Source organism: Anolis carolinensis, chromosome 2 (assembly GCF_035594765.1).
Source record: "Anolis carolinensis isolate JA03-04 chromosome 2, rAnoCar3.1.pri, whole genome shotgun sequence".
Classification (NCBI taxonomy): Eukaryota; Metazoa; Chordata; class Lepidosauria; order Squamata; family Dactyloidae; genus Anolis; species Anolis carolinensis.
The window spans coordinates 180,928,054-180,940,907 of record NC_085842.1 but is presented as its reverse complement, the minus strand read 5'-3'; the positions used below and the strand labels follow the sequence as shown (position 1 = coordinate 180,940,907).

General features: G+C 40.8%; 1 protein-coding gene across 2 annotated transcripts in view; it reads right to left on the bottom strand.

The window, feature by feature from the left end:
* The window catches only part of cacna1f (calcium voltage-gated channel subunit alpha1 F), a 91,638-nt gene that overhangs the window by 65,770 nt on the left and 13,014 nt on the right, over window positions 1-12,854 (bottom strand). Inside the window, exons 9-10 of one of the 2 annotated variants that reach the window (XM_062971236.1) lie at window positions 4,329-4,495; window positions 2,286-2,360 (exon numbers count right to left, since the gene is read on the bottom strand). In XM_062971236.1, coding sequence (XP_062827306.1) covers window positions 2,286-2,360; window positions 4,329-4,495 — 242 coding nt within the window. Of the gene's footprint in view, window positions 1-1,112; window positions 1,247-2,285; window positions 2,361-4,328; window positions 4,496-12,854 lie in introns of those variants that run through there. The other variant, XM_062971235.1, reaches the window with a different exon arrangement.

Sequence of the window (12,854 nt, the reverse complement as noted above, 5' to 3'; positions counted from 1 at the left end):
TAGGCCTAAAGTTTGGCATTTAAACTGAAATACTGATTCCCCAGAGTTGTGATCAATTCATATGTTGCTTTAATAAGTAAAGTGTGTTTAATATTTTTTTAAAAAACTAATTTGGGATTGAATTCTAGGGAGAAAGTAGGAAAATAGTGCTGGTAGCATAGACTTTTCACATCTAAGGAATAGACTTAAATTTTATGTTACCAACTTCTTTCTGCAGTTAGTATCAAAGGAGCTACAAGATCCTTTTGAATACTGTACTTATATACTCTACTGATCTATGCACCCAGTTTGGCCAGCAGGCCAGAAAACATTTACATGAGAGTGCTGGATCTTCTAAATATACAGAGAGAAGGAAAATATATTACAATAGCTTTTCTACTTTTGCTTGGGTTAGGGAATCAAAATTTCTGCAAAAGTGGGGAAATGGTGGTGATAGAGGAAACACAGGTTTGGGGGATTTTTTTATCTGAGGAAATTCTACTCCAATATATCTATATGGTTAACATCTGGCAGAAGTTGATCATAGCATTACCCCTGGGTGACCAAGGCCCCTTCTACACTGTCCTTATATCCCAGGATCTGATCCCTGATTATCTGCTCATCCCAGATTATATGGCACTAGAGACTAATATAATCTAGTTCAAAACAGATAATCTGGTATCAGATCCTGGGATTTAAGGTTAGTGTAAAAGAGGCCCTGGAAATTCCTAGGAAGACCATATTAATCAGATCTGTAAATAAGCAAATCTGCAAAAGTTAAGCCTACACATGTGGAGTGCTGAATGTATGCTGAAGGGAATACAGTAGAAAAAATCATTTTTGAGTGTGGTAAGCAGTAGTGGCCACTAGCCCCTTTCACATCACACAATTACGGCACTTTGATTGCACTTTTAACATCAATCAAAGACTCCATCTTGCTATTCCAATGCTGGTGGTTGACTGCCATTGAGTCAACTCCATGAATGAGAAACTTCCAGGTCATTCAAACATCAACAGCCTTGCTCAGGTCTTGCAGATTCATGGCTGTAGCTTCCTTGGTTGAATCTGTCCATCTAGAACAAGCATCAGCAAACTAAGGCCCGGGGGCCGGATGCGGCCCCCTGGGTGCTCACCTTAGGCCCTCCTTACTTTTCTTGTCCTCTTAGCACAAGGATATGGTAGCACACTGCATCCTTATGCCAAAAAGACGAGGGAGGCACACAGCAGCAGAGAGCCCTCTGCAGTGCTCTCAGCAACCGTGTGTCTCACCTTCCTCCCAGCATAAGGATGTTGCGAGCGGCCCCGTCCTTATCCTAGGAGGACGGCTTGAGGAAGGCATGCGGCAGCTGACAGCCCTCCGGAGCACTCTCAGCCAAGGCTTGTCTCGCCCTCCTCTTGACATCATAGTGATGATGATGATGATGATGATGATGATGATGATGTAATGCAACAATACATACGGTGTAATAAATACAGCTACATCAATATTAAAGGAAAACATAAATTACATCATCAACACATAAAACAATGCCACAATAAAATCAACAAAAAATAATGCCAAGAGGACAGCCTGAGGATCGGGGGAGGAGGATCAGGGCAGTCATCGTGTGCCTTTCTCCCACCATAAGGATGCAATGAGCAGCCCCATCCTTATGCTGGGAGAACAACCTGAGGATAACCCCTGCCCTTTTCTGGGCCCCCTTCCTCCTGGTTGGGCCTGCAATGTAGCCCCAAGACAAAAAAGTCTGCCCATGCCTGATCTAGAATGTGATCTTACTCTTTTCCTACTGCTTTTTATCTTACTGAAATTGCTGTCTTTCCTAGTGAGTCATATATTTTCATATGTCCAAAATATGACAGCCTCAGTTTAGCCATCTTGGTTTCTTTGCTCTAGGGCCTATTAATTTGAATTTTTAGCATTCCATGTTATTCATAGAAATCTTCTCCAGCAATTGCAGATAAGCTGGTTCTAGCATAGAAGGGATTAATTTTCAGCCAGAGCAGGTTCTACTGCTCCTGACTAAATAAACTCCAGGCTGCAGCTACAGTGCTTAAAGTGGAATCACAGTATTATAATTTTGTAGTGTGAAGGGGTTTGATCAATCCAATGTCCCTAATATAACAAAAATCTAGTGGACGTAGTTGTCCTTGGTATAATTATCACAACAATAAGAGCTCAGTAAAATGTGGATGAAGTCTAGATGATTACGAAATGGAAATATGCAGCATCCATAGACACTCTTCTGAGGCTTAACCCATGAACAGAACATAATATGGAGACATATGTAAGAAAATGAGGAAATTACTATGGGTGTCGGTGGAACTGCTGTGTCTGAACCATTTCTTCTTCTTCTTCCCTGTCAGGTCTTCCACAGTCACACCTTCCATAACAGAGGGAGGATGAATTAGTGGAGGCATAAACAAGAGAGGAATAATTTAGGAACCAGGTTGAATGTAAATGAAGAACAACAAAAATTGACAAGACACATGGCAATGATGAAAAGAAAAGAGATTTTACATTCTCATTCAAGCTCCTTGTTTGCTTTCAGGCTTTCTGTATTAAGCAGGAACTGGGATGGCTTTAGTGTGACAGCTCCTAGTACTACATGGAAATTGCATTTTCTGGTGTAGCTATAAGTGTGAAAGTGAAATTAATTTTCCACACACCACCAGGTCTTCTTGTTTTAGGGTTTGTAACATCCCACTTAGTTCCATCCATAATTATGAGGACTGATTTCACACAAAAGGATAATACTATGTAACAAAATTTGAAGAAAGTGTCTGAAAGTGTGATTTCCAGTTTAATTGTGCAGTACTTATTTTGAACGTAATCATTATACTCCAGAAACTTGCCACAAACTATTTGAATTCATTGAAATTCAATGAGATAGTAATTGAAAAACTGTAGCAAAATGTGCTGTAGGATGTCCCACAAAAACAATTTTTTTACAGTTTAATAAAATTTCTCCATGTTTTTATAATAGAACCAATTAAGAAATGACAAGGAAATGCAGTTTTACTGTCTACTAGAAAAGTAATAGTGAAAGAATGCAAAAGTGCAGATGGAGAGGCGCCTCTCTATATGTCACTGCACGTTTCAAAATAACACTTTTTAAAGAGATAAAGGAATAATGCTAGAGTGATACTTTCATGTGAAAGCTGTGATATTGACTGATTTTTGTTGCTTGTTTTGTGCCTTCAAGTCATTTATAACTTATTGTGACCTAAGGCGAACCTATCCTGGCGTTTTTCAGAGGATAAAAATGTGTGTTTCACCCAAGGTCACCCAGTTGATTTTCATCATTAAGTGGGTATTCAAACATCTTCTTTAGAGTCATAACCCAGTGCTTAAACAACTATGCCCCACTTTTTTTTAGGGTGTATATGTGTTATTTTCTGTAGTCTTAAAAGGCAGAAGTAGAAGGAAACTCTGACAGAACAATGTGGTACTGTAAATATCCTATAAAGTTGGGCAATTTTAGTGAAAGTCCCACTGGACCTGTGAAAATGATCCCCCTTTTTGAGGCAGGGGAGTTGATAATGAAGACGATTAAAGGACTGAGATTCATAGAATTTGTCCTTAACTGACTGGGGAGGAAACACAAATGGATGGGCTGAACAGGGAACGACAGTATTTACTCACAAACAATATCTCTTTGCCATTCTGACCATAGCTGCTTTCTTCATCATCTCAGTGACCCCCAAAAGAGCTCACGAGGTCCCATTGAGCTAATTAATTTAATGCCAGCGGTTGTACCCTTGGAACTCCCTGAAAATTTTCCTTGCTGCTGCACACAGCTACGGGGAAGGGGACATGCAAGCAAAACACACTACTAATTAGCTGATTCTTGGCATTGCTGAAGGGAAAAGCATAAACTCTGCACCTCTTCCCTCGCCAAAAGGCAGCTGGGATGGAGGTGAGGATAAAAGGCTGACAAAAACAATACTAAGGACTTGAAACTGAAGAGAAATCACCCACCTGGCTCGTCAATTTTGCTTTTTTGCCACCCAGCTGGTTTACCTGACAGAGGTACTGTATCTCAACTACTGGGGTTCTTTTGTTTGGTCCAGCATGTACACATTACACATCATCATGTGACTTTCTCTATTTCCTCACATCTGAGCAGGATCCCTTCCCCAAGCTGGCAATTTACTCAGGTTCCTGCTAATCTCGCACTGCCGGGCGGCTTGGATTGATTCCTCTCTAATCCCTTCGCTCAGAGCTGCCACAAGGCCCAGATGGTAGCAGCAGGGCTGCTAACTAAACCACCCTTCACCGGAGCAAGATCTTATGCTCTGACCAAGCAGAGGTGGGGGAACAAGGCAGCCAGTGGTGGTGGGGCCCTTACGGGTATGCTTCTCATCAGCCTCATCCCCTTCATCATCAGGCTCGATGTCTTCAGCCTGCATGATCCAATCTAGGTAGCCCTGCAGGTCTTCTTCCATCTGCTGCTTCTCTCTGAGCTTTTGGAAGTCACCCCGGGCTTTGGCCTTCTCTCGCTCCTTGGAGAATTCTCTGCAGAGGAAAAGAGAGCGTCAGCGTTAGCAGGACATTTGGAGGCCTGCTTACTTCCCCACATCTTTCTGCAAAGCTCCTGCAGATGCAAAGCTGACCTGCTGGTAGCATACTCTTTGAACTGACTAGTTGTCATATGTTTGGCTCTCTGGATATTTAAAGCATACACAAAGATGAATCAAAACATCAGAAAGCTGGACACACATACACACACTGTCTTTATCTCTCACACAAGGATCATTCACACACAGGGTTAGCACTGTTGACATGATTTCCCATAAACTGGTTTTCTCTTTTGACAACTGGTTATTGGATTTGGCAGTTACACCAGTCATTTTCTTTCCCTCTCTCTCTTTCTAACACTCTCTTTTTGGAAGGGCCACCCTCTAATTTGTCTGAATTCAATTCTGTTTTAAATTACAAATCGTTTTAAACAGTTTGAATTGATTTTACTTTTGGACCCTCTGAAATCCTATAAATTCTGTGTGTGCACATGTACATAAGCCTTTGCATAAGACACATCTCTCCCTTCACCATTTCCTCTTTATTTGACTGATGATTAGTTACTGTTAGATAACCAGGGAGTGTACACAGGTTTTCAATTAGCTAGTGTAAATAAATATCCCTCACCCTTAAAATCTGGTGAATGTAATTTGGGGAGCTGGTTAACAAATAAAATAGAAAAACTTTTCCAATTCCTGCAAATAGAATCATAGAATCATAGAATAGTAGAGTTGGAAGAGACCTCATGGGCCACACATTACCTACAAACAAGTGTATGTCAACAAAGTAGGCTGGGAAGTGTCACAAACACAAGGTGTTACCAAATGGGCATGGGGGCAAGGGGCAGCAACTTGTGTCATTCCTGGGCCAGAGCAAGAAGACATTTACATCTTCAGAATCAGGCCCTAGTTTCTGGCTGAATTGCTAGCTCTGAGTTGTTGTTGGTGGTGGTATTATACCCTGCTTATTCCCAAGATTGGAATCCAAAGTGGATCACAACTAAAAAAGCAATAAAATTAAAACATATAAAGATAAATATAAATATAGAATTAAACTAATTCAATTATTAAAATGTTTCAATTAAAATAGAATTATAGAATACATTTTAGAAGCTTTTTACAGTTTAGTAAAACAATGTAGCAGCCCCTAGTCAATTTCGGTTTGGGAAGCTTGTCTCAATAAAATGGTTTCCGCTCACTGACAGGAGGACAGTAGAGAAGGGGCTATTCTGTCTTCCTTGGGAAGGGAGTTCCAGAGTCCAGGAGCAGCCATTCAAAAGACCCTCTCTTGCATCCCTACCAATTGTGATTGTGCTAGGAGTGTGATGGGGAGAAGGCCTTCCCATCACAATATAATGATATTAGAACCAGGGCTGCCTAATACAGGGGGACATGGTCTGCAAAATAGCCTGGACCTGCAACCTATAGCCTGCCATCCTATAGCCAAATAGTCTGGACATGCATTACAGGTCATAACCAGTATTTTGAAATAAATTGGCAGCCAGTGGAGTTGGTGCACCAAGGCAGTTGTATGATCCCTGTAGCCAATCCCAATCACCAATCTGGCTGCAGCTCTTTGGACCAGCTGAAGTTTCCAAATACTCTTCAAAGCCATTCTCAAGTAGAATATGTTACAGCAATCCAAACATGATATAACTCACAACCTCATCACACTCACCAAATTCAGCATCCTAGTTTTGGGGATGGAGCTCCGCACCGGCCATCACACGAAGTCATATGACTTCCAATGGAAGTCATTTTTGGACTCTTCCCTCACAACACAGGTGCTTCCTGTCTTGTTTTAACTCCAATGGAGCCAGCATAGATCCTTCCCAGAAGAGCAACACTTATCTCATGTGATGGGGGCAACCCATCTGCCCCGCTGCCCCTCTCTTTTCTCTGTGAATCCAGGTGATGTGGGATGTTTCACCTGGCCTTTGTGATAAGGTCGTAAAACATGTACCACCATGACCAAAACCAGTGTCTCAAGGAATGGACACAGCACATCAGTTTTAAATGTACGAAAGTACTCCCCTGAACATCAAAGAAATATGAGTCTCTAGGTTCAAAGTTGAGTCCAAGTGTAAGTCTAAAATGATTTCAGGGAGAGTGTAATCCCATCTAGCACAGGCTGAATTCCCTCTTCTGTCTTCCAACTGATCAGGGGCACCTCTGTCTTATCTGGATTAAGTTTCAATTTGTTTGCTCATATCTAGTCCATTACAGAGGACTGATTTTTTAAGGACTAGGATAGCTTTCTTGACCTAGAGTGGAAAGTAGGAATCCCATCGGGTGTCATTTGCATATTGCAGATGAAGCCACATCCCAAAACTCTGGATTACCTCATACAATGGCTTCATGTATATTTTAAATAGCACGGGGCCCTGAGAGACCCCACAGGCCAATGTCCAGGTCAAACAGAGTCTCCACCACTACCTTCTGAATTCTTGCTTGTGCCACCTGTTATTAGTAGACTGGAGACAAAACTACCCAAAGACCCCAGGTTGCATATGTTCTGTAGAAAATCTACTAATATCCTAAATGGAATTTGTGGCATGCTTGCCCCCAGAATCTAGATATCACTGGTTTACAATGCAAAACATTCAGTTGAATAGTTCTTCTGGCATTGTCATCACTCACAGAGCTCCAAAATTCACTGTCTAGTAGTTATTTTGCCCCTTCCTCAGAGATTATGGAAGACATAACTGTTACCTCAATCACATATCATATATATATAAATGTAATGTTTGTTTTACTATGGAGTAAACAACAAAACCACTGAACCAAATTTGGCCACAAAAGACATAGTCATCCAAAATATGTCTTTCAATTAAAAAAAAAACCCTAGAAAAATAGTCCAAATTACAGAGGATGAGGAAGAGCCTTTCTCCCCTAACTGCCAGTTAGAAAGGTAGGCTCTGCTGCCTTTAAGCCCCCCTGCTCCCTTTAGGCCCCGCCCCCTTTGTATCCTAGCAACTCCCTCAGGGCAGAGGCAGAGTGCACTTAGGCCTGATCCACACTGCCTATAAAATACAGATTATCTGATTTGAACTGGATTATATGGCAGTGTAGACTCAAGGTCCTTCCACACAGCTATATTACCCATTTATAATCTTATATTATCTGCTTTAAACTGGATTATCTTGAGTCCACACTGCCATATAATCCACTTCAGTGTGGATTTTATACAGCTGTGTAGAAGGGGCCTCATATAATCCACTTCTCTGCAGATAATATAAGATTATAAATATAATATGAAATAATTGCTGTGGTATAATAATACAGAACAATATAATCTCTAAAACCAGGACAGTAAATAAAGAGCAACTGTTATGGTTGAGCCTTATGGCTCCGATACTGGGAGACGTGGTCGTAAGACTCCTCGGGAGTCAGACTCTCTTGAGGAGCGAGAAAGGAAACGGCTGCGGGACTTATTTGCAGAACCAACTGACGAAGACTCCTTTGAGGGTTTTACCGAGGGAATGGAGGAAGAAATGGTTAGCTCAGAGGAGGATGATATGGAATGGACTTGTGTGAGGGAGGATTTGAGTGCCACCGGCAATGATAGTATGGGAGGCAACTGGGGGGTTGCAGGATTAGACCCGTGGACGAGCTGGAGGGATGGGACGGGATCCACAGCTGGGGATGCTGTGGGGCGTAGTCAAAGGTGTTCTAGTTCTGATGAGGAGGATGATGATGAGGCACCTGGAATTAGGGTAACAGCTGACAGTGATGAGGAGTTGTAAACTGGCATAAAATGGGGTTTAGAATCCAGGGCTAATTGCGTTGGGCAAGGTAATCTGGACGAACGCTTGGGCTCTTGTTGGGAATTTCCTGAAGACAGGTGTGATTCGTTTGCTGAATACGTAAGTTACCAAGGATACTGGGCATAGACGGCGGGAGGAACTGTGTGGGCTTTTCCTGTGCAACTTGTGTTTAATCTTAATAGCTTGGACCTCCGTCGTCTTTTTGACGGACATTAATTGCCTACTCTGGATTGACCCTGGACTGACTGACTGACTGACTGACTACGACCTTGGACTATCCCTTCTGTGATTATCGGTGGAACTGGTGAACTAAAGACGTCTGTACCTGGCCTTCGACCTTGGACCGGATTGGGACCCCGCTGACTGCTTCTGCCCTGATTGATGTGTTTGGACCCGGAGTTCGCTTGCTGCACGGAGGAGTAACAGCTTAGTTAATCAACCACGGCTGTTGAGTAGCAGAGAGTAATCTGCTGCCAGTTATTTATGTTTCATTGAATCTTAGTTTACCAGTTTTTGTTTTAAGAGTCAGGCTGAAGTAAGCATTTTTGGTTTAACCCGGATTAAACTCCTGTTTAATCCGGTTTATCTTTTGAACTGTTTTTTAGTGTCTTTTCATATTGAAGGCGAGTCTTTGCCTAGCCCTTTGTCTTTTACGGGCATTTTTGGTTCTGTATCTTTAATAAACTGTGTTGAATCTTATCTGGTGGCGTTCTGTCTGTGACAGCAACACTCTGAAAGCAGGGAAATTGGGAATTCCAGAAAGGAAATAATCAGGGCCAGCTAACACTTTCCAACAAAGGATTCCCCCAGGCAGGAAAAAGCCAGGCTTTGAAGCTGCAAGGCCATTAAATGCTAATCAAGGTGCCTAATTGCAGCATTCATACCTGCCTCACCAAGACTATTAATTGTTATTCAAACTGGCCAACTAAGGATTCTGCAAGGTAGAAAGTGGCCAGGCTTGCAAGCAGCAAGGCTATTCAGTGCTTTTCAACCTGGCCAACCAAGATTTCCCCTAGGTGAAAAATCCCCAGGCTTTGAATCCATGAGGCTACTTCGTCCCATTCAACCTGGCCTAGCAAGGATGTAGACAGCAGCCAGGCTTTTAAGCTGCAAGACTATTCAGTGCAATTCAATCTGGCCAAACAATGATTCCCCTATAAAGGAAGTAGCCAGGCTCCAAAGCGGCTCTTTGATTGAGGGTGCTACTCCAGCTACTCCAGAAAACAGCCAGTCTTTGAGGTTGCAAGGCTATTCACTTCTATTCCACCTGGCCAACAAATGATTCCCATAAGCCACAGCAATATGTGGCTGGGCAAAGCTAGTTAAATATAAATGGCATATTCTAGGTTCATTGGAGATATTTCACTAAATCATGAATTACACTAAACATAATTACTTGGTTAATTATTGGTTAACCAGTACTTGGTTATTGCACTTTAGGAGGCCCAAACATCACCTCTCCCACAGAACTTATTTTATATGTGATTTTAATTATGATCTGCATTTTATCATTTTATCATGTTATGTTTTATGTATACTTGCTTCTGTTTTTATGATTGTATATGGCATTGAATATTTGCCTTTTGTATGTATAAACCACCCTGAGTCCCTCTGGGGAGAGAAAGCAGGTTAGAAATAAAATTGTATTATTATTACAGCACTTCATTTGATCTTCCAAATCTACTACACATACACCATGGTTTAGATAGGCTGGTATCTACCACCTCAAAATTCTGCCAGCTCAAGATTTGGATTCATCTCATTTTTATGAAATAGTGGTCTTAGAGGCAGAGCGACAGCTGACAATTAGGTTTCATCAGGTGAGCCATCGTATCTAGACAAAAACTGGTCATGTTTTCTAATTCAGTTTTATTCATTCAGAAGCTGTACCAACACCATAATTAAGCTTTCTACTTATCTTTTATGTTTCATTCTTACTGAGATTCTGAGCTGACATTCAAAGACTTCCTATCCATCCCCATTTTTGTGAAGTGCTAACTTTATTTTAAGCAGCACACATATAATAAAACTTAACAGTTCAACACAATATAAAGAAATCAAACCACACATTACGATGAGAAATCAAATGACAAGGGCAGGATAGAAGAATAAACAATTCCTTTTCTGAATATGGGTAAATAATACACCTACCCTATCTTGCCAATGGGATTGTTGTAAAGTATGACTCCACCCTGTGCTATATTTAGAAGATTATAGCTTAAATCCAATTTCTAGACTCATTTACATAAGTGTACTTTTAGCATTCAGCAATCAATTCAATGGGTTTGTTTAGTTGCCATTGGACACGCCTTTGGGGGTTTCCAATATTTATGGAACTAGTTTATGTGAGCTGGTGAACACTATCTCAATGTATAGACTTACCACCCTTTCTCTGATTAAAATTACCCCTAAAATTACAACAGTTCCACTATACTTTGGAAATACGTTTTGACATACAAAAACTATGATATTTGGGACTCAATTCTTTCTGTCTACATAATCCACTTTTACACCTTTATGCAAGTGATCAAATCAAGAGGATCTTCAGTTTCTCAGCTATCACATTGTATGTGTAACTTAACAGGTAGAAGTTAAACTAAGACATTGAGGGGAATACATAGTCTGTGTGATAAACTGATTTTCCTCCCACAACGGCCTTTCCTCAGCAAAACATACTTCAACAATTCAATTTTCAGAATAAGGCCAAGTTTATAATTCAATGACCAATCAAACAATAAAGCATGCTAAATGCAAAATACTTGGGTGAGGACAATCACAGTCTATGACAAACAGACATATTTCACAATTTGATGGAACCTGTTGATGTCATTTCCTGTCAGGTTGGCTGTGACTTAGGTAAAGGTAAAAGTTTTCCCTTGACATTAAGTATAATTGTGTCCAACTCTGGGGGCTAGTGCTCATCTCCATTTCTAAGCCAAAGAGCTGGTGTTGTCCATAGACACCTCCAAGGTCATATGGCCAGCAGGAGTGGTACCTATTGATATACCCCCACTTGAATGTTTTCGAACTGCTAAGTTGGCAGAAGCTGGGGTTAACAACATGAGCCCACCCCGCTCCGCGGATCTGAACCGTCAACCTTTTGGTCAGCAAGTTCAGCAGCTCAGCGGTTTAATCTGCTGTGCCACTGAGGGCTCCTATGGCTGTGACTTAGGACAACCTTATAAATTAAAGACTTTCAAAATGTCCAGTCATCAACTGCTTGGCTTTGGGCTAACTCAATGGAATGCTGCTTCTAAAATTGTAGTAACATTCAAGTCTGACCTTAACAGTTTAAACCGTGATCTGTCAGTCCAAAACCAACCTAAAAACCTGGATTGACTTATCCTAACCCTAACTGGTCAATGTAGAAAATGTTCATTAACTCTTCTAGAAAAGAACAAACACTTCTCTGTGGAATAACAACAAATGAAAGCTTATTCTATCCTGGGATAACCTAAAAGATACAACTACCCCCCCCCCCCCCCCCCCACTCTCTCTACCATGACACCGCTTTTGGCCTTTTTGAATGGCTGTGTGGGGAAATGACAGTGGCACATCGGAGGATGGGGAAAACTGGTCCTGAGGGGTGATGCTGTCACTCTCTCCACTGCAGGTGATCACAAAATCCATAATTTTGGCACCAGAAGCTCCCCTCAACTCATACAGGATGGGCCAAAAGGCACAAAGGGGTTTCAATATTTAATAATTCCTTAATTTTTTTGTTTTTAATTTACAATACCGCAGTATTATATGCTATCTATATAGAAAATTGCCATACATTACATGTAGAATCTTTTCACATTTTTTTCTCAAAAAGTTATTAAAACATCAGATGGCTTTGTGACTTTTGGCCCATCCTGTGCATGAAGGCAATTTATACATGAATAGATATAGTAGTAAACAACATATTACAACCTTCACTAGTGATTTTCAGCATGCCATTCTCTCTCTGCCTCAATATCTCTTCCCCTTATTATTAAAGGAATAATAATTATGACCTACTTTACAGGTTATGATAAGGATAACAAAAACATGTGAATCACACTGAACAATAAAAACTCACAATCTAAATGCAAAGTACTGATTACCGTTGTTAATTCCAAACAGCTTATCCTGACACACACCTTTAAAGCTATCTTTTTCTTTTTGCAGTCCTGAATGGTTGCAGACTAAAGGTAAGTCTGTATGGATTCTCTAAATGGTTCCAATTATCATGGGAGATAATATATATTTGAAAATCTTAAAAAATGCAGGTTGAAAATTCGTAAACCAAAAGACTCGGCTAAGTAAAATTATCCACATCAGGAGGTAAAGTTTCAGTATCTTGCTGAGTGCCACCTCTTATTCATTGACGCACGCTTAACCAAAGTAGACTAAACTGCTGCTTTTAAACAGTCAGAAATGACCCCAAATGGGGTCTCATAAGAGAAAATTGAGGTCACAAAAATTTGGCAAGAGTAGTGACTGTTTCAGACATTTACACAAATCTGTTAGAAACAACATGCAGAAAATGCTTCAGCTGTATTTCATAAAAAGTAAAATCAGACTGTTTTGTGAGCCTTGTTAATGATGATTTGTTATCAGTAAATG